This window comes from Sarcophilus harrisii, chromosome 4 (genome assembly GCF_902635505.1).
Source record: "Sarcophilus harrisii chromosome 4, mSarHar1.11, whole genome shotgun sequence".
In the NCBI taxonomy this organism is placed as follows: Eukaryota; Metazoa; Chordata; class Mammalia; order Dasyuromorphia; family Dasyuridae; genus Sarcophilus; species Sarcophilus harrisii.
In genome coordinates, this window is record NC_045429.1 from 438,481,641 (window position 1) to 438,508,748 (window position 27,108).

Genomic DNA, 27,108 nt, shown 5'->3' on the forward strand with positions numbered 1-27,108 from the left:
CCTCCTCCAAAATAAACTGTCCAGCCTCCAAATCTAAGACCTCTGGGAAAGACTAATCCATCACCTCCCAAAGGTTCCATCACCAGATGGTGACCAGAAATACCAGACTTCTGCCTGTTGCTTTAGGGGGCTTTGAGTTTGGTGCAGGCTTTCTTCCATAGGGCAGGTTTCAAGTATTTGATGCCAACTATTATACATCCCCAGTCACTCTTGGATTAATCTGTATGTAAAATGAAGTTGTCTTGTAACTGTACCAAGGCTGTTGTATCTTTTTTATCTCATTTGTGTGTATTAACTTGTAGAAAACTTCAAAGATAAAACTCTTCCCCCAAAAGATCACTGATAACCAAGCCAATCATTTGGCCATATTTTTATTTACTACATATATAAACATATACATTACATGCTACAAAAAAAATTTTTAAAAAAATTTTTAACTGTCAAGAAAGTGTATAGTGTTATAATACAATGGCACATGTTTATATTTTGTTTCAAATTGGTTTGCTTATCACCCTTTCCAAACCATTTACAGTGAAATGTTACTAAAGGATAATTAAAAATTATCTATTTGCATTATTAACAAAAAGAATTCCAACAAATTAACCAGAATTAATCATGTCAAACACTAATATTGAAAGAATGGGCTTTGCTGAAAGATTATATAAAACATAGCAGCCAATTCAGGTTTATTTTTGCTCTGTGATGTAATACACACATTTGCAATTAAATAGTGTACTAATATTTTGCTTCCAGAGAGTATTTATAGAAGACATTTGATTTCTTAAGGTCCAGCAACTGCCCATGCACAACCAAATCTTAATGCTGCAATAGAAGAGTCCCTGCTTTTATGGTCACGATCAACCATGATTTGGGCAAAAATGTGAATCCCAATAATTTTACATGTGATAAAATTATATAACCATTACAAGCCAATTTAAAAGTCAAATGCAAAGCAAAATACAAAATTCCCCATTGGATCTGACAGTTTTCTCCACAAAGATTCCAAATACCATACTTGTGGGGAAATAGCACTGAATTAATACGCATTTAGGTTTTAAAAATCTGTGCTCATTCACTGAAACCTGACTAACCAATTAGACAAAGCAGAACAAAATGAGTTAAATCTAGTAATTCAATCATTTACTGAGTGCCTATGTGCGCAGCATTATGCTAACACATAAAGAAAAGCTGAAGATTAAAGGTCTCTCAAGTTTTACTGTAGTGTGAGGTAAAACTACTATTTTAATTACAGTCAATTCAAATTTGCACTGGATTCTCTCACTAACCCAAGGCTTTCCCCCACCTGTCACACAGCATGATTCTGGGATGCTTGCTTTCCCTTTACCATCTTTTGGCATGCTCAGTGATCACACTCATCTTTTATTAACCTATGAAAACATGATTAGGAAGGTAAACAATTAAAAAAATCTAATAAAACATGTGTTATAAAGCCAAATATAAATGTTTTTATGTTATCCACACCATTGTTCCTTACAATTAAGCAGGGACAAGTGGGAATCGATTGTCCTCCACTGGCTTTAACTCACGTCCCTCTCAGGGGAAATACTGTAAAATCACTTCCTTGTCTTGAGGTGTGTGTGTGTGTCTCTGACACATTAAAAAAAAAAATTATAAAAGCCTCATGATCAATCAACAAGCATTTATTAAGCACCTTCATGTACCAGGCACTATGTTCCGTGTTTGTGTATTCAAAGTGTTCTGGAACATTTTTGGTCATAACCGTGTACTTGGAACAGCTCACTCCATTAAAAAAAAAAAAAAAAAAACCCACCAATATCATGGTTAGTAAGGTTTGTAAACTACATCTGAACACAAAATGCCAGCTGACAATTCAGCCAGTTTACAATATGAACTACTTCAAGCACGGATCTAGCCCACGTACAATGAATGGTTCATCCACAAGTTGTTGTCATGATTGGTTTAGAAGCACTGCTCCAAGCACTAAATCCTGCTGCCCTGAATGCAGGTTACACATAAGCAGAAGACTGGACTTGGCCCCAAAACCTTTCATGGAATAGTCTTAAGTGATTGGTCCTTCCACTCCAAAGATTGTATCCAGGAATTCAAGAGATTTCCCCTTAGGCCCCAGCTCAGGCCCTGACTGGGCCAAGTAAGTGTAAGTGAAGTTCCTGATACTTGGGACCCTTCTGTTCCCTTTAGGAGGGAAGGCGGGGCCTGTCTGTCCACTGAGTCAAATACTGGCTTAAAGCTATGTGCTGATGAGTCCAGAGCTCTGCACATTCTACTTCACAACTGGTTCTTAAACCTACAGGTCTCTTAAGTTACAAATCTGTAGGTTTAGGGGAAAAAAGAATGCCATGTGTTAGCAGAATAAATTTAATATTAAATCAATCCTAAGAAAAAATAAGAAGCATTGACTAGAAAGGAAGACATATGCCTCGAGTAGTGTCCTCAAAATTCTTAGGATCTGAAATGTCAGACTATGTCTTACAGTGGTCATTTTCTGTAAATTACAAAGCAATCCCAAAGGGCAAGGTAACCTTTTTTTAAAAATTCCTAATCACATTGTGCACAATTTCTTCATGATGAAAAAATACAGTCTATAGCCATTTATGGTATGGATTGAGAATGAAAACACAAAACCACAAAGTAAATAAGGATAATAACCAGGATGCACCACTCCTACCTGTCCATCAATTTTCCTAAGGTTGATTTGCTTTGCCTGAGAGTAAGGGAGTAAGCTATTTAATCTATATGACTGATTTGGGAGAAAAAACCCAACCAAAATTCAGTGTTGAAGTGATGCTGCTTGCTCTCCCTTACACAATGCAGGCAGGGTAGAACAGTATGCCTGACCAACAGCCATTACTACCTACGATTAGTGATTTTCTAAGTTGACCCAGAAGCCATCCAGTTTCGTACCCTGAATATTTTGAACCAAGGTTAGGCATGGAGTAGTTCAGTCCCAGGAGATCATGGGTAATGAATGCTTATATATAAACTATACTGCTTTTGACATCAGTAGGAAAATTGTATAGATGGCAGTTGGAAAAAAACAAAAAAAAAAAAACTGAGATTGTTCCCATCTGTCAGCAAAACTGTTGAGCTACACTCAGCTGAAGTCCTCGTCAGGATTCTGTTGATCCAGCAGGCGGACATGCGTGAACGGAAAGTGCCCGTGTTTGCCATTACACTCCCCTTCCCACTGGCCACTCACATTAATCTTCGTGACCTTTACCAGCTCACCGACCTGCAGGATGAGAACAAGGAAAGCACTTTATTATAGTTTAAGAATGGGTGCTAACAATCTCAGTACTCTGGTTAGGAAGACCTTCCCATGTGATCATTTTGGTGCCGACTTGGCCAAAAAAGTTTAGGCACTGCCTCAGACAGCAAGCTGCCAGCAGCTCAGCCTCATTCACCAGGCTGATTTCTAATGGCTAATACAAAAGGGGTATGTTTAAGAGATACCAAGAACAGAAGAAAAGAAAAAACAATCCTGGAAAATATTCTGTAGAATTTCAAATGTCTCAAGATAAAATCATTTAACAAGAATTGTCTTTCAACTACAACATTAGCCTAAATTTCTAGCTTCTACTCCCAGGATCCAATTCAGTGTAGCATACCTACACATGCTTATGCAGCCCAAACAAACCTCGAGAATCACTGCCCTACTTGACCAAAATCGACCAGGCTCAAGGGACCTCAGAAGAAGAAAAGCAAAACCAAATTTGCCATGCACTCCTAATTCAAAGAAAGAATGATAAAATGCTTTCCTCAACAAACTTCATTCCACATCTGTAGATAAGGAGTAGCCCTCCTATGATGGCTGCATACTCTTCAGGTCAGTACTTCCTGTAGCTATGCTATAAAGTATCTTGGAGGATGTTCCCTAATGTGACTTCTAGTCTCCATACTTTCATTTTCCAGCAGAGACAAATTTTTCTTCTTCTTGCTTTGCCTTTTTAGAAGCTTCTAACATTCAGATGGCTTAATGGATCACACACTACACTGTCCTGCTTTGAGAGACAGAAATCTACCTAATCATATATCCTTACCTGGGTCAGGAACATTGAATGCTGGCAAGATTAAGGTCATATGGTTATCTGAAACCTTCACAAAAATAATTTAATTACTGATATCTTAAAAGACAAAACACAGGAGGAGATCTAAAGGTAAAAATTAATTTTTCTAACCATGAACAAAGAAAAAGTTCAATCTAAACATTCAAATAGTGGCAAATAATACAGATTTAATCAATCAGAAGGTAAAAGATGCTCAATGTTATTAACTTTAGAATTTCAGTCAAAACTTGTTAAACACCTACTATATATTAAGCACCATGTGAAGCACTAGAAACAAAGATAGAACAATTCCTGCTCTCAAGAAACTTCCTTTCTATAAGGGAGAAAATATTAATACAGATCAGTACACACAAAGCAATCACCAGAAGAAAAATCAGAATGGCCAGTCTGGGAAAATTAGCACTTAAGCCAAATTCTGAAAGAAGCTAGATAGTCTACGAGAAGAGATAAAGAATCATCCTTGGCACAGAAAATAATGGAAATCCATTGGTGTTTTAAGCAAGAAAGCGACATGTTTAGACCAAGGCAGAGAAACTAGCAGGAGACTCCCTGCAATAATCCAGGAGAGAGATGACAGCTATGTAACTGCAGGAGTTTTAGAGGTGAGCCGCTGCAGATGCAGAATCAAGAAGAGGTGGCAACTAATTGGACTTGTGAAGGAGGAAAAGGGAAGAGTTTAGAATCTAGGGAACTGGAAGGATACATTCAGTGATTAACCCTCAAACGGATCAAAATCAATAAATTGAATGATTAAACTGCTATAAAAGTTAGTTCACGGATGACTTCTATAGAGCACTGACAGTTAAGCACTGGTACGATACATTTAGAGAATAGATTGGGCTATGTGGTGCAGTGGGAAGGGAAGAATGGGATTGAAGAAATTTTTAATATATGTACACACACACAGTAACTAGTTTATAAAAGGTACTTTTATTAGTTCAAGAACCCCAAATATTTTCTACTTATAAAACAGATGGTACAATATAATGGTCATGAGCTCAGGGGCAATATGACCAGAGACAGATCATTTTCGCTCACCTATAAATCAGGTTTAGACTAGACGAACTTAAAGGTCAACAATCTTATTAAAGGCCTACTATGTATAAAGTACTGTGCTAAGTGCAAAGCAAGGCACCAAACACTCCCTGCTCTCCAGGAGCCAAGTCTAATGGGAGAAGACTAGATGCAAAAAACTACCTTCAAACAAGATACAGGATTAGTTGGGAGATGATTTTAGAAGAAAGGTACTGAATAAGAAGGGCTGAGAAAGGTTTCTTACTAACAGTAGAATTTTAGAGTCAAGAGGATGAGAAGAGTTCCAGCTATAAGGGAAAAGTCAGTGAAAATGCTGGGAGTCAGGGCACAAAATCTCATATGAAAACTCAGCAAACCAAGGAGGCCAGTGTCTAGTTCTAACATTAATCTAGGCCCTTATGATTTAAGAGAAGCAAAGGCCTTTGAGAAGAGATTGGGGGTATTATGAGGAACTTATTTCCTAATGTTTTCTAACTTGAGGTGAAAAAAAACAAGTCCTTCTAGGAAATTAACATTTTTGGGGGGACAAAAACAAATTTATTGATCCTGTTGTTAACCTTGGAAACTGACAAATAAGGGTATCCCAGGACTCTGAGGCTAATCTCAGTTAATAAAAGGTGGAGATATTCACACAATGAGTCAAAGGAGGTAGAATCTGGATCTCAAGCATTTCCCTAGAATTTGACCTCATTTCTCACATAAGTTTATCAAGTACCTTAGACCATGACTTCCTAAGAACAGTTCAGAAACCCTGAAATGTGCTCATATGGGGATAAAAAAAATGAATTAGCTCAATCTGTAGATACTAAGAAAGAAAGAAATTCTGGATAAAAGAGGACTTCTTGGGGTGTATGTCTGCTAGAGTACCCCAAAACAGCACTCTGACTTTAGTTTCTTCCCATTTATATTAGCTCAGTGCTAACTCACCATATTTTTATTGCTGCCTTTTCACCATTTTGGGGAACATCTCTGCCTTGCCATACTTCTTCAGCCAAGAAGAAGCCAAAACTTCTTCAATGTGTGCTATACCCCCCCCCCCCCCTCCCCACTGTACAAGTCATGGAAATTGATGCCTCTGGTCTGACAGTCACATGCTGTGTTAAGGTCAAACTACCACCAAGTACATTCCACTTACCCTTTTTTGTTTGTCATTTATTTACAGCTTTGACAAGCATCCACTGGATGCCATCTGCAGAGTAATATAAAATGACACCCGTCCCTTGACTCAGAAGACTGACATTCTGATGGAGGGGCTAAATGAAATAGTGGATAAGAGAGCAGGGATGACCAAGAAAATAGCAGATGCTAAAACACTTCCTTCCCCTGGCAGCATGGAAGAAGATATATAAGATACATTCCCCTTATTGGTCAACTTTACTTGTCTGATTTCCTCTGTTACAAGTGAAACTTCGGTGATTATCATGAAATGATTTATGTTAAAAAAAAAAAAAAAATCAATAAAGCTTAAAAAGAAAATGGAGTTCAAAACTCTGACATTAGTCCTGACTAGCTAAGACCCCCAGATCTGAGTTACTATTCTTTCTCGACACCTGAGCTTAATGAACAAGTTTATATTTTATGTTCCCATATGTTCAAAATTCTGAGGTGATATAAAATAGAGATCCAAAAACAGATAACCACGCTATTTTGGAGTGCTGCTAAACCAGATAATATTCAACAAAATAATCTCAAAAACAACAAAACCTAGATGTTGATAAGTGTTTTTAAGTCAAATCTACACCTACAGAAATCCTTATGTATGGTTTAATGGCCCCCATTTCTATTTGTGTCTGACTCCATTGCTTTAAAACACTATTGCAAGGATCTTAACCAGGGGCCTGTGAGTTTTTGTTTTTTAAATATTCTGATAACGTCATTTCATTTGTAACTCATTTTCTTTATAATTGCAGGCATTTTATAGTATATATTTAAAATCATCATTTTGAGTTCATAAACTTTACTAAATGACAGACAAATGGTCCACGGCACACAAAGATCTATCTGTACTCACAACTGTAATACCACATTCACATTTCTATTCACTCTCTAAGAGAAATGGCCTCAGAGACTTCATTCAGTTCAGGTCTACCACAACCACTAATTACTTGACTCTGGCCAAGCCATACCTTTTGTGCCTAAATAATGTTTCTACTTATTAATAAAAGAAGAAAAAGAGACAAGAGGTTTGCCGGTAATTTTAAGACATACTGGAGGTTATTTGGAATTGAAAGAACCACCTAGCTACAGAACTACAAAAAGAATGGCTCACAATTCTAATGAGCTTGTGATGGAGAGAGCCATCTACACCCAAAGAGAAAATGATGGGAACTGAGTGTGGCTCACTATATAGCATTTTCACGCTTTTTGGTGTTGTTTGCTTGCATTTTTTTTTCTAATTTTTTTCCTTTTTGAGCTGATTTTTCTTGTGAAGCAAGATAATTGTATAAATATGTATGTATAGATTAGATTTAACACATTTTTAACATATGAGATTTTTTGCCATCTAGAGGAGAGGGTGGGAGGAAGGGGGGAAAATTGGAAGACAAGGTTTTGCAAGGGTCAATGTTGAAAAATTATCCATGCATGTTTTGAAAATAAAGTTTGAATTTTAAAAAAGTTAAAAAAAAAAAAGATACTAACAAAAAAATAATAAAAAGAGTGGCTCACTTAGCCTACCTAGGAGTCAAGAGTTCATAGGCAGATACCAGAATGAGATGTTCTTTCCCCCAATATTCTTCCTTCAACCAAGTCCCTCCCTCCCATAAGTATTCGTTAAATTTTTTGCTTGCTATTAGTTAGATGCTCACTTAGCCTACCCAAGACTACAAGTTAATGCACAAAACACTTAATGAACACTTCTTTTCTTTACCCAGAGCCAACCTTTCTCTCTTCTTTCTTTGTTTCTGTTTCTCTTCCCAGAGTGTTAAAAAGAACACTTCATTCTGGAATGTTCATGGTCCTTCAAGTGTCTTTCCTCCCTATTCCCCTCCCTATCCCGTCCTGTCTTCCTCACCAAGGCAGGAAAGGAGGCCTGGAGGAAGATAAGGAGGATGTATGTGGTTTGAAACCATATGCACTACTTCCTAATTCAGAACAGACAAACCTAGTATTTTCTTCCAACATGTTACAACCTTAAGACACAAAGGAGTGTGCTCTTCTATAAAAACAGCAACTCATATTTGCTCTGCTATCTAAACAGACTACTGTTAATGGAAAGATGATTTCACATGAATATTGGGGGAAAATCAAAAATAGCAAGAATAATTCTCCTTTCATTGCTGAGGATTATCAAATGTGCCCAACAAGCTGAGAACGGAGCTGACTGACTCATTCCTTGTCAGTTTTCAGGATATTAAGCCCTCTGGCCTGTACACTATGGTAAAAAAGCCTGAGTGAGTTCTTATTAAGAGACCTATAATCAGAGGCTCTCCACACAAAAACTACAATAATCCAAAGCATATTCAAAATTTATAATCCATCACCTTGAAAACATGCTTTCTCTGGCCTGAAACAGAAAGCAAGAGCGAGAGCACGCGCGAGAGAGGAGAGAAAGAGAGAGGAGAGAAAGAGAGAGGAAAGGGGGGGGGCGGGGGGGGGGGAGGGTGTGTGCATGCTAATTCTGGGGTTCTACCTCACACCTATCCAATAGGCAAAGATAACCAAAAAGGAAAATGGAAGGAGTTTTGGGAGAAACATTAATTAAACAGATGGATTGTTTACCAGGCTATAATCTAGTTGAACCACTAAGGAAAGCTATTTGAAAATATTTCCATAAAGTCACTCAACACTACCTATAAGCCAAAACCTTAAAGAGATCAAAGAAAAAGGAAAAGAATCCACATGTACAAAAATATTTATAATAGTTGTTCCTTCTGTAGTAATAAAAAACTGGAAACTAAAAGGGAGTGTCCATCAACTGGACGACAGCTAACCAAATTATGGATTATGAATGTAATGGATAATTAATGACTGACCTTAAGTAACAAAATGGATAGTTTTAGAGATAATTGGGAAGATCTTTACGATGTGATGTAAAGTAGCTTGTATAGTACCAGAACAACAATTTATACTATGTACAGTATAAATATATAGTATAGTATATACAGAATATGCTGTGTATCGTATAAAAAATTATACTTATGAAAAACAGCTTTAAACGCCTTAAAGACCACCGATCAGCACAATGACAAACCTCAATCTCAAAGGACTGAAAATGAAGCACAATGAACCACACCTCATGACAGAATGATTTGGTGCAGGGGAAGACAGATTTTTGGACATGGACAACGTAAGAATTTGTTTTGCTTGACTAGGGGTATTTAGTACGAGGGGTTTTCGTTTTTTGATGTCCAAATGGAGAGAAGGGGAAAGAGAGAAAAAGAAATTTCTGTCAGTCCTTACTGGCCTACTTCTAGGGGAAAGCGTTAACAGTCACCTTAAACTTCCAAGGATAGGATATGGGTTGGACAACATTTGTCTTTTCCTCAGCAGCAAAGATAAAGTTTACCTCTCTGGGAAAGAAAAACTATCACAGTATCACAATCTTCTGCAATATTTTTCATCTTAATTTTCTAATTCAAGTAGTCTGGAACCCTTGTCTCTGTCAGCATTTTAACAGAGGATTAGATAACATCCTGAGATACAGAACTGGAAGATACAATATATTATGGAAATGAAGATTTTTTCTAAAGTCTAGCTTAAAGGTTTCCCCTAATTTCTTTTCTTTTTTTGGCTGAGGCAATTGGGGTTAAGTGACTTGCCCAGGCTCATGCAGCTAAGAAGTGTTAAGTGTCTGAGGGTGGATTTGAATGCAGGTTCTCCTGACTTCAGGGCTGCTCTATCTACTGCACCATCTAGCTGCCCCTCCCCTAATTTCATATAAGAAAACAAAGACCTGTAGGAGGTTAAATAACTTGATTAAAACTTGGAGAAGGATTAAAACCCCAAGACCAGCTAGAGCCAGCACCTGGCTAGAAGCCTTTCTTTTCTGTGGCCTTCAATCATTTCCCATAGCAAAGTAAAGCAACCCCAAACTCCATCCAGGCACCTATAGCTATATCCACCACAAAGACAGGAAACCCATGGCTGCCCTGCAAAGGTTATTTCTGAAGCACCAGAGACTTGCAGTTTTCACCCAGACAACAGAGATCCACCTTTTCTTCAGAGGCAGAGAGAAGTGACTTTCATCTATCTACCCACCCCACAAATTTTCCACAAGATACATGTAAATCAAAAGCCCATAAGAATATGGGTCTCCAAGAAGTAAAAGCTCATTCTCCCAGAAGTTCATGATACAATGTGGGCCTTTTCTCGTTTCACTAAGGCCCCTGAGTCTACCTAGTAAGGCAGGATACAAAACACTTCTTTAAAGCCTAGGATGTGAAAGACACTATTAAAGCAATGTGGACACAATCTCAACAAATGGAACAAATCTCTTCATTTTACAGGTGAGGAAACCGAGGACCACAAGGTGCTTCTTCAAGAGAGATTTCTGTTGGCTGATCCTATTTATCATAAACAGGATTAATGATAAGCTTGCCAGAACTGGCCACTTGCCCTTTAAATAAGCAGAAACTTTGGGATAGAGTACATTAAAAGGAGGCGCCACTTCTTTGCTAAGATGCCCCCATGGCTACCATCATTTCCCCTTGGTCCAGATGAGTCCTGGTGGTGATGGATCGGTGTCCTTTTCACCTCCACTGCCAGGAACACCTCTCTTCTTCCCAGCAATGTCTTCTTTTTTTCCATATGAATTTTGTTTTTATTTTTTCTAGGTCATTAAAATAGTTTTTTGGGAGTCTGATTGGTATAGCGCTAAATAAATAGATTAGTTTAGGTAATATTGTCATCTTTATTATATTTGCTCGCCCTATCCAAGAGCATTTAATATTTTTCCAATTGGTTAGATCAGACTTAATTTGTGTGAAAAGTAGCCTGTAATTTTGCTCATAAAGTTTCTGATTTTCCCTTGGCAGATAGATTCCTAAATATTTTATATTATCAGTAGTTACTTTTTGAGCATAGTTCCAAACCACTCTCCAAAATGGTTGGATTCGTTCACAACTCCACCAACAATGCATCAATGTCCCAGTTTTCCCGCATCCCCTCCAACAATCATCATTATTTTTTCCTGTCATCTTAGCCAATCTGACAGATGTGTAGTGGTATCTTAGAGTTGTCTTAATTTGCATTTCTCTGATTAGTAATGACTTGGAGCATCTTTTCATATGACTAGAAATAGTTTCAATTTCTTCATCTGAGAATTGTCTGTTCATATCCTTTCACCATTTTTCAATTGGAGAATGGCTTGATTTTTTTTAAATTAGAGTTAATTCTCTATATATTTTGGAAATGAGGCCTTTATCAGAACCTTTGACTGTAAAAATATTTTCCCACTTTATTGCTTCCCTTCTAATCTTGTCTGCATTAGTTTTGTTTGTACAAAAACTTTTCAGTTTGGTATAATTGAAATTTTCTATTTTATGATCAGTAATGATCTCTAGTTCTGCTTTGGTCATAAAGACCTTCCCCTTCCACAGGTCTGAGAGGTAAACTATCCTATGTTCCTCTAATTTATTAATAATTTCATTCTTTATGCCTAGGTCATGAACCCATTTTGACCTTATCTTGGTGTACGGCGTTAAGTATGGATCAATGCCTAGTTTCTGCCATATTAGTTTCCAATTTTCCCAGCAATTTTTATCAAACAGTAAGTTCTTATCCCAAAAGCTGGGATCTTTGGGTTTGTCAAAGACTAGGTTGCTATATTTGTTGACTGTTTTATCCCTTGAACCTAATCTATTCCACTGATCAACTAATCTATTCCTTAGCCAATACCAAATAGTTTTGGTAACTGCTGCTCTATAATATAATTTTAGATCTGGTACAGCTAAAGCCACCTTCATTTGATTTTTTTTTCATTAATTCCCTTGAAATTCTTGACCTTTTGTTTTTCCATATGAATTTTGTTGTTATTTTTCTAGGTCATTAAAATAGTTTTTTGGGAGTCTGATTGGTATAGCGCTAAATAAATAGATTAGTTTAGGTAATATTGTCATCTTTATTATATTTGCTCGTCCTATCCAAGAGCATTTAATATTTTTCCAATTGGTTAGATCAGACTTAATTTGTGTGAAAAGTGGTCTGTAATTTTGCTCATAAAGTTTCTGATTTTCCCTTGGCAGATAGATTCCTAAATATTTTATATTATCAGTAGTTACTTTAAATGGAATTTCTCTTTGTAACTCTGACTGTTGGATTTTGTTAGTGATATATAAGAATGCTGATGACTTATGGGGGTTTATTTTATAACCAGTAACTTTGCTAAAGTTGTGGATTATTTCTAATAACTTTTTAGTAGAATCTCTGGGGTTCTCTAAGTATACCATCATGTCATCGGCAAAGAGTGATAATTTGGTTTCCTCATTGCCTATTCTTATTCCTTTAATCTCTTTCTCAGCTCTTATTGCTAAAGCTAGCATTTCTAATACAATATTAAATAGTAACGGTGATAGTGGACAACCTTGTTTCACTCCAGATCTTATTGGGAATGGTCTCCATTACATATAATCCAGCAATGTCTTCTTACACAACGAATTTCCTCCCTCCTTACCTGAGAGTTACCTCACCAATAATACACTGTATTATTTATTGTTGATACATGTATGTTCATGTCTCCCCTGAATTTAAGCTCTTTGAGAGCAGAGACAGCCTCATTCTTGTGTGTCACCAGCTGCTAAACCCAGAGTTTAGAACACAACAGGTGCCTAATAAATGCTTGTGGATTAATGGCTCCCTTATCTGTGTGCTGGAGACCTGGCCCAAGATACTGAGCATTTTTTTTTTAAATAATTTATGTCCAAAGAAGCCCTACTCCTACAGCAAAGTCTCCTTATTTGTAAGCTTAAACGATACCTTCAATTTAAAATGAAGTGCTAGGGTGTGGGCTCCTGACCAGGATGTTCTGGTACAGAGCTGAGGGGCTGGTGAGAAACCAGGGCCACCACATACCAGTGAGATGCTGTGAGATTAGGATCTGCTATCAAAGTATGGAAGAGGAAGGTTAACATCTGCAAACCACAAAATAAGATGCTGCGATTACAGCAGCTACTTGGGTACAATTTAAGGAACTGAATAAAAAGGAATGAAAAGTTTCCTCTAAAATGGACCATTTATAGAGCTTGTCAGTCACATCTGTAGTTCTAGGGAAGGATAGTTAGGGCTGTATGTTTTAGCAAAGGATGACTTTTATCCAATACATACATACACATACACTCTCTCTCTCTCACATCTGAACCATATACTCCCTCTCTTCCAGGTAAAAAAGAGAACCAAATACTGGATAACCAACCATGTTCCAATGACAAACCATTATATCTGACATATCTATAAAAAATGAAGAACTAGATGATTTTCTAGGTCTTTTCCAAATTTAACCTTTCCTCAAAGCTTGGTTCTAGAGGCACCTTCTCCATTTAGCTTCAATGATTCCTTCTTCTACCCTTAGTTTCCCCAAGTTGTTAATGCTTTTCTCTTTCTCAGATTACTTTGCATTTGCTGATCTAGGGATATGCTTAATTACTCTGCAGAATAGAAGTTACTCACAGCCAGGAAATGTCTCCTTTTTGTCTTTGTATAGTCAACATCTACTGTGGTACTTTACACACAAACACTAGTAGAAAGGGACTCAGGTTCTTCCTATAATGGCAGAATTACAATAAAGCTCCATTCTAAGGTACCCCACCATTCCAGGACCAGCCCTTCAGAAAGTTCTTACTATGACTGATCAGAATATAAGACAGAATCAGAGGCCTGATAAATAACAGTCTAATAATGAGCCATTTTTTTTTTAAACCACTAAAGTTCATCATGTATTTAAATGCACATCACTATAATTTGTGGTGATGCTCTCTAGCAATCAATGTATATGGCTCAACACCAACATCCTAGCCAATAAAAACAAATTCATAAACTTTTTACTTTTATCCTAAAACTAAATATTAATCAACATTAACCATAAGTGTTTACATCAGTATAAATGTTTTAATCTTACAAGATCTGTATTTCACAATAAGCTAGACTGCTTTTAAGTGCTAACGCCTATATGATAAAAGCCAAAACTCTTAAACAATTTATCTTCACAACTAAAAGGATACAGAAATGAAAGCAATAATTTCTTAATCTATTTCCTGACTATAAGCCAGCCTGTGCCATTATCATCTTCACCATCTTACACATTCTGCCTAGTTCTAACCATATCAGGTATACTGCCTACAGGTCCACATTGAATTCTAAACCCATATGAAACCAATGGCTCCTGTCCCCAAGGAATTTACACTCAAGAAAACACCCAGAGATTATGAACTTTTCTCTCCTTTTCTAAACTTCAAACATTTCTCTATTACCATGCTGAAAGGATGACCTCCAGTTAAAAGTCTGGTCTTAATGAAGTGATTAAACTAAAACCAGCTATAATCTACAATTAGGAAAAAAATGCTCATTGAATGGGAAAGCAGTCCTTTGGTTTCTCCAAGTTGGGATTGGTACCATTCCAGCACTCTTCTTTTCATTACATAGCCAATTATGAATGATACCACTCTGTAACTCAATCAGAAAACTCACTTTTTAGGACAAAGCTATGTAAGAGAAGTTTACCTAACAGGGACATTAACTTCAAATTAAAGGAATCTGAAGATGCTCCAAATTAAGCCAGGAACATTTCCACCATCAAAAGCACCAGCCTTCTCGCCTCATCCCCAACTGACATTTTTCAACCAGCCATATGCAAATCCAAATTATCTCACGAGTGGAGACTGAAATACAAGACTCTGCAGAGGAAAGGTAGAATCAAAGAACTGTGCTGGCCTTGCTATTTATTATATACTCCCCTCAAATAGAATGTGCAAGGATGCCACAAGATGAAGAAAAGCCATCAACACAACATTCTTATTGGTCAGAAGAGTATGTACTACCAAAGATAAGACACCATTAGAGGAGGGAATGCCTTCCTGGAGAAATGTACAAACACCTGAGAAACACAGAAACAAGCAAAAGTAAATAAGGCTGCAGCCCAGAATCCTTTGAAACCAAAATATATCTTTCTTTTTCTAGAAACTGACACCCTATGGAATCACCTTACCTGTTCAACAGGCTTTACAGTTTCCTCCTGACATTCTTATCTGGCTGTTCAGTTAATACAACCAAATTTGGAGAAAACCACCCCCTATAATGTTAAGACTACTGTATTTGGGGAAAATGTGACATTTAATATTATGACATTGCAGTCTGCCTATTACATTAAAATTTGTGAATGAACCCAAACCTTAAAAAAAAAAAAAAAAAAAAAAAAAAGACAGAGAAAACAAGGAAGAAATTAGAATGCATTAGAGAAAACTCTAGGTTATTTCTTGTAAAGATGGGGTTATTATGAAATTAGCCCAAGTATACTTAGTAGAAGAAATCAATCAGAATGAAGAACAATCAGTAGCCATGCTTCAAGTAGTTATATGGTTATTCATTCTAGGTTAGGTTTTCTATGAAGAAGTATTCATCTCCAACATCAAACTCCTACATCATTAGTTATTGGTTTGACATCTACAGTAACATCACAATGCTGGTGCTCACGCACTGCACGTCTACAAAGCTGTAATATGTCTGAAAGGGAGATCCCTGGAGCAGATCTCTTCTTTCTACGTTTTGCCCATTATGTACCTCCAAAGCCAAGGCTGTCTTGTCGTAGGCATTAGGGACTCGCTTCTGGATAACCCTGGCATAAATGGGCCCATTCTGGAGGTTAGGGAGCGGAGTGTTGACGCTGGGTTGGGCATAGGGCCCAGGCTCCGGCCCACCCAGTGGCTGTGGGTGGGAATTATCCTGGTTACCTCCAATCAAAGCTGATACTGAGGCGGAAGCAGGTCTATACTTCTCGACGTAAGGAACTGGGATCATTCCCCTCTTGCCTTCGCTGTCCTCCGCATTCCACCACTGCTCTTCGGGCTTATCGCGGATTCTCAAGATGTCTCCTTTCTTAAACGGAAGGTCTTCTTCATCATTCCCATTAAAGTCAAAGAGAGCTCGCACATACTCTGCCTCCTCTGGCCTGAGAATTACTCCACTATGCTGCCTGGATCTGGAAACAGGTTCTATCAAGGTTGTAGTGTCCAAATAGTGTATTTTGTAGAATTCCAGTAAAGCAGGCAATGAATCAAATTCTTGATCTCCTATTCGGAGTCTGGTAGGGTTCAGCCCTGAAAGAAACACAACAAGATATTATTCAAAAGAACGCAATGCATACAAAACAAACTTTAGATTTTAAATGTAAAATACAAATATAATACCCAATTAACTCAGTAAAATAACTGAACATATGACCATGTGAAAAGAGCAGCACTTACAAAATAGTTTGTTAATTTTAATAGTATCAGAAATAGTCAAAACCTAGACCTCAGAGAGAATTCCAAGACAGAACATGTTTCACAGACTATACCATTTAATATGTCTGTTTCCAATATTATCTGTGAAAACTTACTCAGCACCGGAAAAAATAAATTTAAATGTCTCTGTTACAATCACATAAAGAAGATCATTATGGGAAACTGATTCCTAAGATTCCACAGTTCAAAGTGGCAATCGGATTGACAGTAAACTAGAAAATATGGGAAGACCCATGAAAAAGCTACGGCTAGATTATAACTGCTAAATCTAAAATAAGGGAGTGAAGTACATGCGAACTAAATTTTCATAAAACATGATTTTAGCCTACCAGAAGAGAATGAATTTTGCAATATATTCTCTTCTGCCCTAAGGTTCTAAAATGGAAGGACAAAGAACATGCGACCAAATAAAAAGCAAAATTGCCACTGAATGAGAAACAAGCTTTTCAACAGTATTATGAGAGATTTAGAGGGAGACACAGAATATACTGTTTTTAATCTTCTTTTTATATATATATGATAGTTATTTTCAAATCAAATTATCATTTAAATTTTAGGATCCTTAATTTAATCCATATTTATTATTCTTTGTTATCAATGCTAATTTTAAGAAGAAATTTAAGGAAACAGAAGCCATTTATCCTATAATTGAGATAGCATTGCATAGTGATTAGCAGGAAGATTGATTGGAGAGTTAAGGAATATCAGAGTTTGAGTACTGTTATAGATACATATGCATTTCCATGTTCAAAACACCCACCCCATCCTACTCAATGCCCCAATCTCAAACTTTTCAATCTGTTAGCAAATCCAAATTATCTCATGAAGGGAAATCGAAATACAGATCTCTGGCTCTATATACCCACAGGAAAGTTACTTAGTGTCTGTGTCCCAGCTAGCTCTCTAAAACTAAGTTATCAACTGTTTTCAATCAATCAGTAAATATTTATTAAGAATCTATTATATGGGGCAGCTAGGTGACTCACTGGATAGAGCACCAGCCCTGAAGTCAGGAGGACCCGAGTACAAATCCGACTTCAAAAACTTAACATTTCCTAGTTATGAGACTCTGGGCAAGTTACTTAGCCCCAATTGCCTCAACAACAAAAAAAATCTATTATATGCCTGGCATTGTAGTAAGCCCAGAACAGAGAAAAAGAGGCAAAAGGTAGTCTTTGCCCTCTAATCAGGAATAGTAACAGCTAACAATATAGCACTTACAGTGTGCCAAGTCCTGAGCTAAGTGCTTTACAATTATTCTCTTTGATCCTCACAACACTGGGAGGTAAGAACTCCATTTTACACAGGAAGAAAATTGAGGCAAAGCTAAAAAACTTGCTCGGAGTCACACACAACTAGTACTAACAAATATCAGAGGCCACATCTGACATAAGGTCTGATTTCAGACCATGAACTACCCTGGCTGCCCTGTAATACTGGAGGGAAAGGGGAAGGAATGAGGATTTCAACCCCAAGAAAGAATGAGATGATTGGAAATGCTAAAAGAGTTCCTTGGATGCCTCCTTATGTGTGGACATGTCCCCTGGATTCTTGCCAGCAGAGAACAGGTTGGGGCAGGCTAGAAAGACTTCAAATAAATCTAGGTCCAGAGATGGACTGCTATCCTACATGCCAGTTGTCTGAGACCCAGACTACCTAAATTTGGAGCTGCTCCTTATCAAGTTAATCAATGTGATTTTCAGTCCTATCTTTCTAAGTCATGAAGGCATTGCACTGGGAGGGTGAACATCCAAACCAATGAAATTCCAGATCTTTAAAACCTTGAATTACTAAAAGTTATACAGATGAATGACATATAAGTGTGGAAAGAATAAAGATATGCCTTTAAAACAAAATTCACTTTATTATTAGGGTGAAAAGAAAAAGATGAACTCTGAAAGGACTTCATGGATTTGAAGGCCTACAATTCAGAACGAGTTCTGCAGTGCCTTCTCTTTTCACCCCAGCTGAATAATTGAAGAACAAAGCCCTAATTTAAAGGACAGTACACTTCTCATGAGTAAATATACACATTCCTTGCACAACACAAAGTCTATCTGTGGAATTCAGAGTTGTAAGCTGAAACAAGTTAGTTAGGAAACCAGGCAAGAGACCCAATTCAAATCCAGAAATTTTGGGTACAGGCCCCAAACCAGAACACTGAGATGAATGCCCAAGTCTTAGGGCACAAACCCATAGCAGACATAGACTAAGAACAAGCAAAAAGCGACCCAAAGAGCTCCCAGCATAGAATGAATTTTGGGCAATTAACTAGAATCCCAGTCCTATAGCTAGAGGGGCTGTCAGAGATTGATACAAATTCAGAGGCTCTGAGCACAGGATGAGAACAAGGCCTTTCCTTCATCAGCCTAGTTTCCAAGTTTAAGACAGAGTTACTAGAAATAACAGAGAGCGTTGCCCAATATTCTCTTGTCTGGGTCAGTTGAGATTATGGGTCACAGAAGAGACATGCCGAGGCAGAAAACTGCTTCAGACAAGCAGAAGGGAATGAATGATTTCTAATACTTTCTCCAGCCCTCAACCAACTAGCTACATCACAGGAAAGTTGTCACCAGCCTCCCTTTTTACTTGGGAGAGGGAGAATCTAGCTATATTTACAAGTATCTCAGAATGAGATAGATCACAAAAGTCCTTATTTTAAACAATGAATTCCATTTTGCCACTGATTTCCATTATGTAAAGAAATTTGTAAATTTTTTTTTTTTTTAAATCTAGTATGAAAATTTGAGGAGACTGTCTCCAAGTATCAAAAGTTGTTCCTTCTGTTTAGGGTATGAAATAACTGTCACCCCCGACTTTCCTAAGGACTCTAAGACAAAGGTAAAATTTAAGGGACAGGCATTGGAGAAAATATCTTTTGTAAAGATCAGATAGCCTGGACCCATACTGGCTCCTATAAGTTCCCTAGGATATGAAGCTACCCCAATTCACCCCCCTATATTCCACCTACCATATTATTTTGTCCCAAAATACAAACTGGTCCCAAAGTGACCCAGTTCCCAGTTCTTTTTAGCAGAAGCCACATCAGCATAGAAACAAATGCAAGGTACCAGGCCAAACAAAACTGCAGGATAATGTAGAAATATAGATGTAAAGTTCCCAATTCTTTCCTCTAGGTTTTAATTGCAATTCCACCCACCCAAGAATAGTTTTTGGGAAGACGAGGGGAGGGAATATAACTTATTTTCCCCATCATCATGGAGAATTTCAGGTGTGGAAACTCCTTTCATGTCTATTGCCAGCTAGAATTTGAACAGGAAAGCAACACATCTCTCTCTCTCTGAAAGTTTGCTTTGTTTTACTTAGGCAAGTCTTCCATCAGGACTTCATTTAAGCACCTGGGTCTTCAGGTTATTTATCTGACAGTCTTAGTAACTGGAAGGTTTGTGGAAACTGAGAAAAAGCTGTGCCCAAGCCAGAGCACCACGTCCAATGAGTAGCGCATGAAGAGAAAGCACACTAGCCTCGTGGCCTTGTCTTTATCTCTCAAGACATTCTCTATTCTCTTTTCCCTTGCCCCTTATCTATAATCCTCTTTCTTTCATCTTTCCTGCCTACGTCTTCAGCCTGCCAATGGTAGTCACAGATACTGATGGGGCCCTTCAAAGGATGAACACTCAAGAGCCACAAAGATTGCTGACTTAAAGCTTCCCCAGAGTCCGAGGATTATTGTGTTCTCTCAAGCAGACCACATCCATTTCTATGCAATTTAAGTTTCTTAAATGGTAGACCTATCCTAACAACACTTGACACCTACCACTGTAGCCTCAGAAGAAATTATCCCATAGGCCAGAATATGCAGAACCATCCAATGACATTTTCTAAGGCAAAGACTGCAAACACAAGAAAAGAATAAGAAATGAAGATTAGGTTGTCAGATGGCCAGAGACAGGAATGTCTGAAAACAAAAAAGGCGGCCCAAGTGGCCCAAAGGTAGAAAGGTATAAAGGAAGGACCTTTGCCTTAACAATGTCATCTGGAGGAACATTGGCTACCTAACATTGCAAAGAACCCAATGCCAATGGAGCAGTTGAAAGCTCTCTGATGTACATAGTTGGCACAAAATGTTAGATGTGCCAATTCAACAACTGCTGAATGTCTACTCTGAGAGGCACCACACCAAGCACTGAAATGGTTGTACTTCGGTGGGTACATGAAAACGAGGAAGACCTGCTTCCTGCACTGAGTTCACAATGAAATGGTAAAACATTCTTTTTGCCAACATGCCCTCTCTACATCTCTTGCTTTCCTTAAAATGTGATGTACAATTCATGTTTTCCATGTAACTTAAATGGAAAGGCCCCATATGTTATATAGAAGAAATGGAAACAATGTGGGTGTCTATCATTTGAGGAATGACTGAACTGTGGTAAAGAAATAGAACGGAACATTACTCCACTTTTAAGTGATGAATATGATGAATTCAGAGAAACTGGAGAAATTAGTATGAACTTATGTAGGAGTACAATTACAGGATGAGCATAATTAATAGAAAACAATTTTCAAAAGCTGCAAAACCGTGACCAATCATAAAACTCATGAAGCATACTTTCCATCTGTTGGTGGGCTATCGGTCAGGAATGAGATATATATTTAAAACTTTGCCAATATGCTGGTATATTTTGCTTAATTATACCTAATTGTTGAGTAAGATTTCAGTTTGAGGGTGGGAGTGAGTAGAAGTGAATAGAGATATCCCCCCCCAAAAGAATACCAATATTAAAAATCAAAAGAAAAACCTCTGTTATAAAACCAAGTGTTCAGCAGTAAACACAAAACATGGCAATTTTGTCACTATCTTAAAACGATATACTTTTAAAAACATACATAAAAGTTCAGTTTCATATGCAATTTCTTTCCCCCCCTCTTCTTAATATATAGGAAGGCTTGGTAATTGCTGGTGACAAATATTCACCTATTTCAAATCTTACTTGATTCACACTGTCTGATCTTGGTTCTCTTTCTACTAAGCATCATCTACACAACTTATCTTTATTACTTTGTAAATGTTCATCCAGACTATCCAACTAAAGTATAATCTTCTCAAGGAAGGAAACTGTATCTTCCATTTCCCATCTCAGAATTTTACAAGGGGAATACCTAATTACAATCATTTTAAGTTGAAGGTGAAAAGGTAAATGCACATTGTATTTCTTAAACTGAATACCAAGGGACTGTAAATTGTTAAGAATGAGAGTACCTAAATCATCTCTCAGGTACTTCTCGGTTTTAATATTCTGTAATTCATTCTATATTAGAGTTGCTCAACTGAAAAGCCCAACTTCAAACCCTACCTTCCTTGCCATAAGCTAGCAGGTAACCCTTAATACCACCCTAAATAAATATCTATCCTAACTTAACTGCTGCTGCCTATGTTCTATTTACAGAAGAGCAAAGCAATCATTTGCATAAATCTTTCTAAATGAATTCTTATCCAATCTGCCAAAGATTTTTAGAAGCTCTCAATTTCCTTCCCCACCCCACCTTCCTGCCCTAAACAAAGGATGGCAAAGGACTGGGGATAGTTTTCCTTCACAATCTCCATTCAGCTTGGGCACTGAACAAAACCAAGGCCCATGGGAAGCAAAGGCACTGAACTATTCACATTCCCAGGTGCTCCTTCCTCCATTGCAATGCTCTTTTGAAAGCTATTGGAATCCTGAAATGGCCAAAAGACCTTCTATATTCCCCAACAAAATTCAAACCAACTTCCTATATCACTTCAAAAAACAGTAAAGGCATTGCAGAAATAACATTCAAAAAATACACAGCAGCTGAATGAAATACACTAAATGGAAAATAGATAATGTGGTAGAAAGCAACCCAGCTGTTTTTTACCCTTTGAACTGCTTTCCTAATCACACAGCAATGATAATCCTAACATCCCTGGCTGGGCCAAGGAAGTGTCTTGAGTTACATTTTGCTTTGAAAAAGAGAGGTCCTCCCTCTATTAAGGAATATATTGATACCAAGATTTAAAACCCCAGGGTGAAGAAGACTAACAATATCCACCTAGCCTTCAGCTCCATATTAGACCATCAAGTCAAAGAATACAGAGAAAAACAGAAGTCCTTTACATTTTACTATGCAAGATGCAGTCCAAGATACCCTTACCAACTACCTCAAGGCTAGGGAGAAAACTGACTGTGGACAAACATTGGACATGTGGGCTAACACTGTCCCAATACTGAATTACTAAGACACTAATCAATCTGGAAAAGATGTGCAATTTTATGAATTTTCTTTGGGGGAAAAAACCCTCAAAAGCACATTTTAAAGTGAGAAACTTTAAAACTAAAAACCTCCATCATTACAAGTCATTGATTCCTTTCAACACTTTCTATCAACATGACAGCATTTATCAGTTCTCCTGACTTTTGGACTTAAGATGGTCTATATTAGGAACATTTAAATTTTTAAAAGTCTGTTATAAAGGATGTCTTCCAAATCAAAGAGATTAGCTTGAATCCAACCTCAAGACACTTGGCAGTTAACAGAATGGAAGTCATTTTTGTCCTATTATACTAACAGCAACATCAAATGAAGATATCGCTGTTGTTGAGGGTTATCTTTAACTGTCAACTATGAAAACAAAGGGAAGCACTGGAAGCCTCTACTAAATGCCAGAAACCCCCAGGACTACACAATAAAAGGTACCCTGGTCATAGCTTAGAGCACAGAGTGATACAGTAGGAAAATGCAATTTTGGAGTCAAAAGAACTGGGTTCAAGTCTCAGTTCTATCATTCTTGTATGATCTGGGGAAAAATCACTTAAAGCCTCAGTTTTCCTCGTGGGCAAAAGGGGGAACTTGGACAGAATAACCTCCAAGCTTCCTTCCAGACTTCGAATCCAAGAAAAGGAATTCAAGTCCACTTACATGTGTAAGAGTCGTCTCTGGAAGTAAAACACTCACCTCCCCCCCCCCCCCCCCCCCCAGTCATTCACTACTACAGTTGTTTCCTGGAATCCCTGACCCCAAAGTGACAATTCTGCCCAGGGCGGCGGAGCCCCTCCAGGGACGGCCAAGTCCCCAGGACTCTCCTGCGTCCGGCCGCCTGCTCGGAGGGCTCACACGGAGCCCAGCCTAAAAGCCTTACAAGTGTCCGAGAAATGACTCGGGGTCAGAGCGGGAGGGAGAGCACGCCAATCTCAAATCCCGGGGAAAGGCAGAACCCAGAAGGACCCTTCTGAGGAGCCAAGCTGTGCCGGCGGATGCCGTCAATGCCAACAGAGACGGCAGGAAGGTTTTCATTTCAAAGTGAAATGATAATAAGCACGTTTAATCCAAGGATGCTGCAGGCTGTGGCCATGTCGGCCCTTCGGGCCTCGGCTTTCTCCCTTGCAAGGTGCCCCCCGGCCCTAAATCCACGCCCCAAGGACCCTCTGAATTCGGGGAAGGGACGTCCGGGCATGACACTTGGCCAGGTCGGGAAGCCTCAGTTTCCCCGTCTGGCAGGGCGGCCGCTCCCGGCCCGGCGCCTACCAAACGCAGAGCCCCGGCTCTCTCCGCGCGCCCCCCGCGGGCCCGGCCCCCTCTCCGCACCCCGGGGCTCCCGACGCCTCCCGCCCCGCCCGGGGTCCGCGCCGCTCCCTCACCGGGCCCAGACTGCGCGGCAGCCGGCGGCAGGGGCAGCGGCGGGGCGGCGGCGGCGGCCGCCGGGCGCGGGCCGCTGCTGTTGATGATGTAGTGGGAGACGCGCGAGTTCTCCGAGACGCTGAGCACATAGTCCCCGGGGCTGGTGCTCGAGTCCCGCACCAGGAAGACCCCGTGCCGCTGGCCCTGCAGCAGCGCCACCGCCTCCTGCCGGCTCAGCCGCCCCCAGTACCAGCTGCTCCGCTCCTCCGAGTCGAAGTTGCCCGCCATGGCCGCCTCCGCCCCGACACGCTGGGCCTGGGCCCGAGCCCGGGCCTGGCCCGCCGAGGACGAAGCCGCCGCCGCCGCCCCTCCGCCCGCGAGCGCGTCCCTCCACGCCCGCGCGCCGGCCGGCCGGCCTGCCCGCCCCGACCGACGACCGAGCGCCCGCCCGCCGCCCCGCGGACCGGCTCCGGCCTCCGCTCCTCAGCAGCGCCCGAAATGGCGGCGGCGGCGGCGGGCCTTCCCCACCGGAAGTGACGCGCTCCGCCGGGGGCGGGGGACGGGAGTTGGGCGGGCGGCCTGCCGGGAAAAGAGACGGACGGCCGCCATTGGGAGAAGGGCAAGCGCGAGCATGCGTGCTACCGCTCGCGCGGGCTTCGCAGGCCCCCTCCCTGGGCTCTCGGGTGTCACTTTCTGGCCCGGGCCGGGACTGCAGCACCTTCCAGGGCGGGGCCGAGGAGGCGAGCAGGGGGCGGGGCTTTACGGGGGGGGGGGGGGTCCCTGTCCCTCTTCCCCACTTCCCGCCGTGAGGCTGGGAAATCCTTGAACCACAGAATGCAATGTTGGGGCTGGAAGGAAGCTCTGGCTTCCGGGGGACTTCCTCTTCGGGACCCCGCGGAGCCCGAAAAGCCCCAGAGCGGGGCGGGGACCGCGCTGCCCCAGCCCCTCCTCTCGCGGAGGAGCAGCCCGCGAGGCTCGGTTCGGGCCCCAAGGAAGGACGCGAGAGCACGGCCTTCCCGACCGGAAGAATGGAAACCCCCTGAGGGCGGGCAAGGCTTCCCCGCGCGTGGGGCAGGGCCCGGAAGGACGGAGAGAATCGGGAACGCAAAAAGCGACCCTTATAAAGTGTTGGGAAAAAGGAACCTGAGCCCCTGTGCTTAAGTCTTCTCACTCGTCCATTTTTAATTCGTTAACTAGTTCCTCTCTCCCCTTCCCCAAAGATCTGCGCGCGAGCCCTTTCTCAGAACCTTCTGGGGCTTTCCATGAAAGAGGCTCTCATGCCCGTGTTCCACCACCTGAGCCCAACCTACCCTTGCAGCCGCTCTCTCCTGGTCAGCGAGCGCTCCCCTACGCCTCTGTCCCGGGCACAGAGGGGCGGACGCACAAAGAGGGCGCAACCTGCCCTCAAGGCGCGCGCACTCTGAGGGATGCACGTGTGTGTGCGCGCATGGATGCACGTGTGTGTGCGCGCATGGATGCACGTGTGTGTGCGCGCATGGATGCACGTGTGTGCGCGCGCATGGATGCACGTGTGTGCGCGCGCATGGATGCACGTGTGCGCGCGCGCATGGATGCACGTGTGCGCGCGCGCATGGATGCACGTGTGCGCGCGCGCATGGATGCACGTGTGCGCGCGCGCATGGATGCACGTGTGCGCGCGCGCATGGATGCACGTGTGTGCGCGCGCATGGATGCACGTGTGCGTGCGCATGGATGCACGTGTGCGTGCGCATGGATGCACGTGTGCGTGCGCGCATGGATGCACGTGTGCGTGCGCATGGATGCACGTGTGCGCGCGCATGGATGCACGTGTACTGCAGCACATATACCCTGTGTGACATGCGCACAACAGATAATATATATAGCATGTGTTTATGCTTAAAACAAATACAAGGTAATTTGGGGTACAGACCACCTGGATTGTTGTCGCATTCCCCGCTTCACCTAATCTAGTCTCTCCCAATCCTGTGGCCGATCCGGAGCCACCAGTTTTAGAAGGTAGATTCCAGCCTCCCTCATCCAAATTTTGTCTCGGCCGTGATCCTTCCTTGCCTTCGAGGACTCAAGGACCAACTGGAAAGCTGCCTCCCTGGGAACCTCGGGCACCCCCTAATGTTAATTGCTCCTCCCAACTCAAAGGAGGACCTCATTTTTTTATTAAAGCTTTTTATTTACAAAACATATGCATGGGTAATTTTTTTTTTTTTTAAACACTGACCCTTGCAAAATCTTTTGTTCCAAATTTCCCCTCCTCACCCCCTCCCCTAAATGGCAGGTAGTCCAATATATGTTCAATATGCTAAAATATATGTTAAATCCAATATATGTATACATAGTTATACAGTTATCTTGCTGCACAAGAAAAATTGGATCAAGAAGGAAAAGAAAAAAAACAGAAAAAACAAAATGCAAACAACAACAGAGAGTGAAAATGCTATGTTGTGGTCCACACACAGTTCCCATAGTCCTCTCTCTAGATGTAGATGGCCCTCTTCATTACTGAACAATTGGAACTGGTTTGAATCATCTCATTGTTGAAGAGAGCCCCGTCCATCAGAATTAATCATATAATCTTGCTGTTGTCATGTACAATGTCCTCCTGGTTCTGCTCACTTCCCTCAGCATCAGTTCCTGTAAGTCTCTCCAGGCCTCTCTGAAATCATCCTACTTGTTGTTTCTTACAGAATAACAACAAGTAACATAAACAATAAAATCATTCATATACCATAACTTATTCAGCCATTCTCCACCTGATGAGCATCCACTCATTTTACAATCCTTTACCACTACAAAAAGGGCTGCCACAAACATTTTTTTTGCACATCCCTCCTTTAAGCTCTCTTTGGGAAACAAGCCCAGTAGTAGCACTGCTGAGTCAAAGGATACACACAGTTTGATAACTTTTTGAGCATAGTTCCAAATTGCTCTCCAGAGTGGCTGGATCTGTTCACAGGTCCACCAACAATGCATCAGTG

The 27,108-nt window shown here is 40.5% G+C and overlaps 1 protein-coding gene across 2 annotated transcripts; it reads right to left on the reverse strand.

Annotated features, from left to right (window-relative positions):
• Nucleotides 1-336: 336 nt before the first annotated feature.
• Nucleotides 337-24,503, reverse strand: CRK (CRK proto-oncogene, adaptor protein). 2 transcript variants are annotated; one of them, XM_031967775.1, is made up of 3 exons: nucleotides 24,154-24,503; nucleotides 15,983-16,348; nucleotides 337-3,232 (listed from the first exon to the last, which is right to left on the reverse strand). In XM_031967775.1, the coding sequence occupies exons 1-3, from the start codon at nucleotides 24,419-24,421 to the stop codon at nucleotides 3,225-3,227; spliced, it is 642 nt and encodes a 213-aa protein (XP_031823635.1). In that variant the 5' UTR covers nucleotides 24,422-24,503; the 3' UTR covers nucleotides 337-3,224. The 2 variants fall into 2 exon arrangements, with proteins under 2 accessions (XP_031823635.1, XP_031823634.1); XM_031967774.1 differs by having other exon boundaries at nucleotides 15,813-16,348.
• Nucleotides 24,504-27,108: the final 2,605 nt, after the last annotated feature.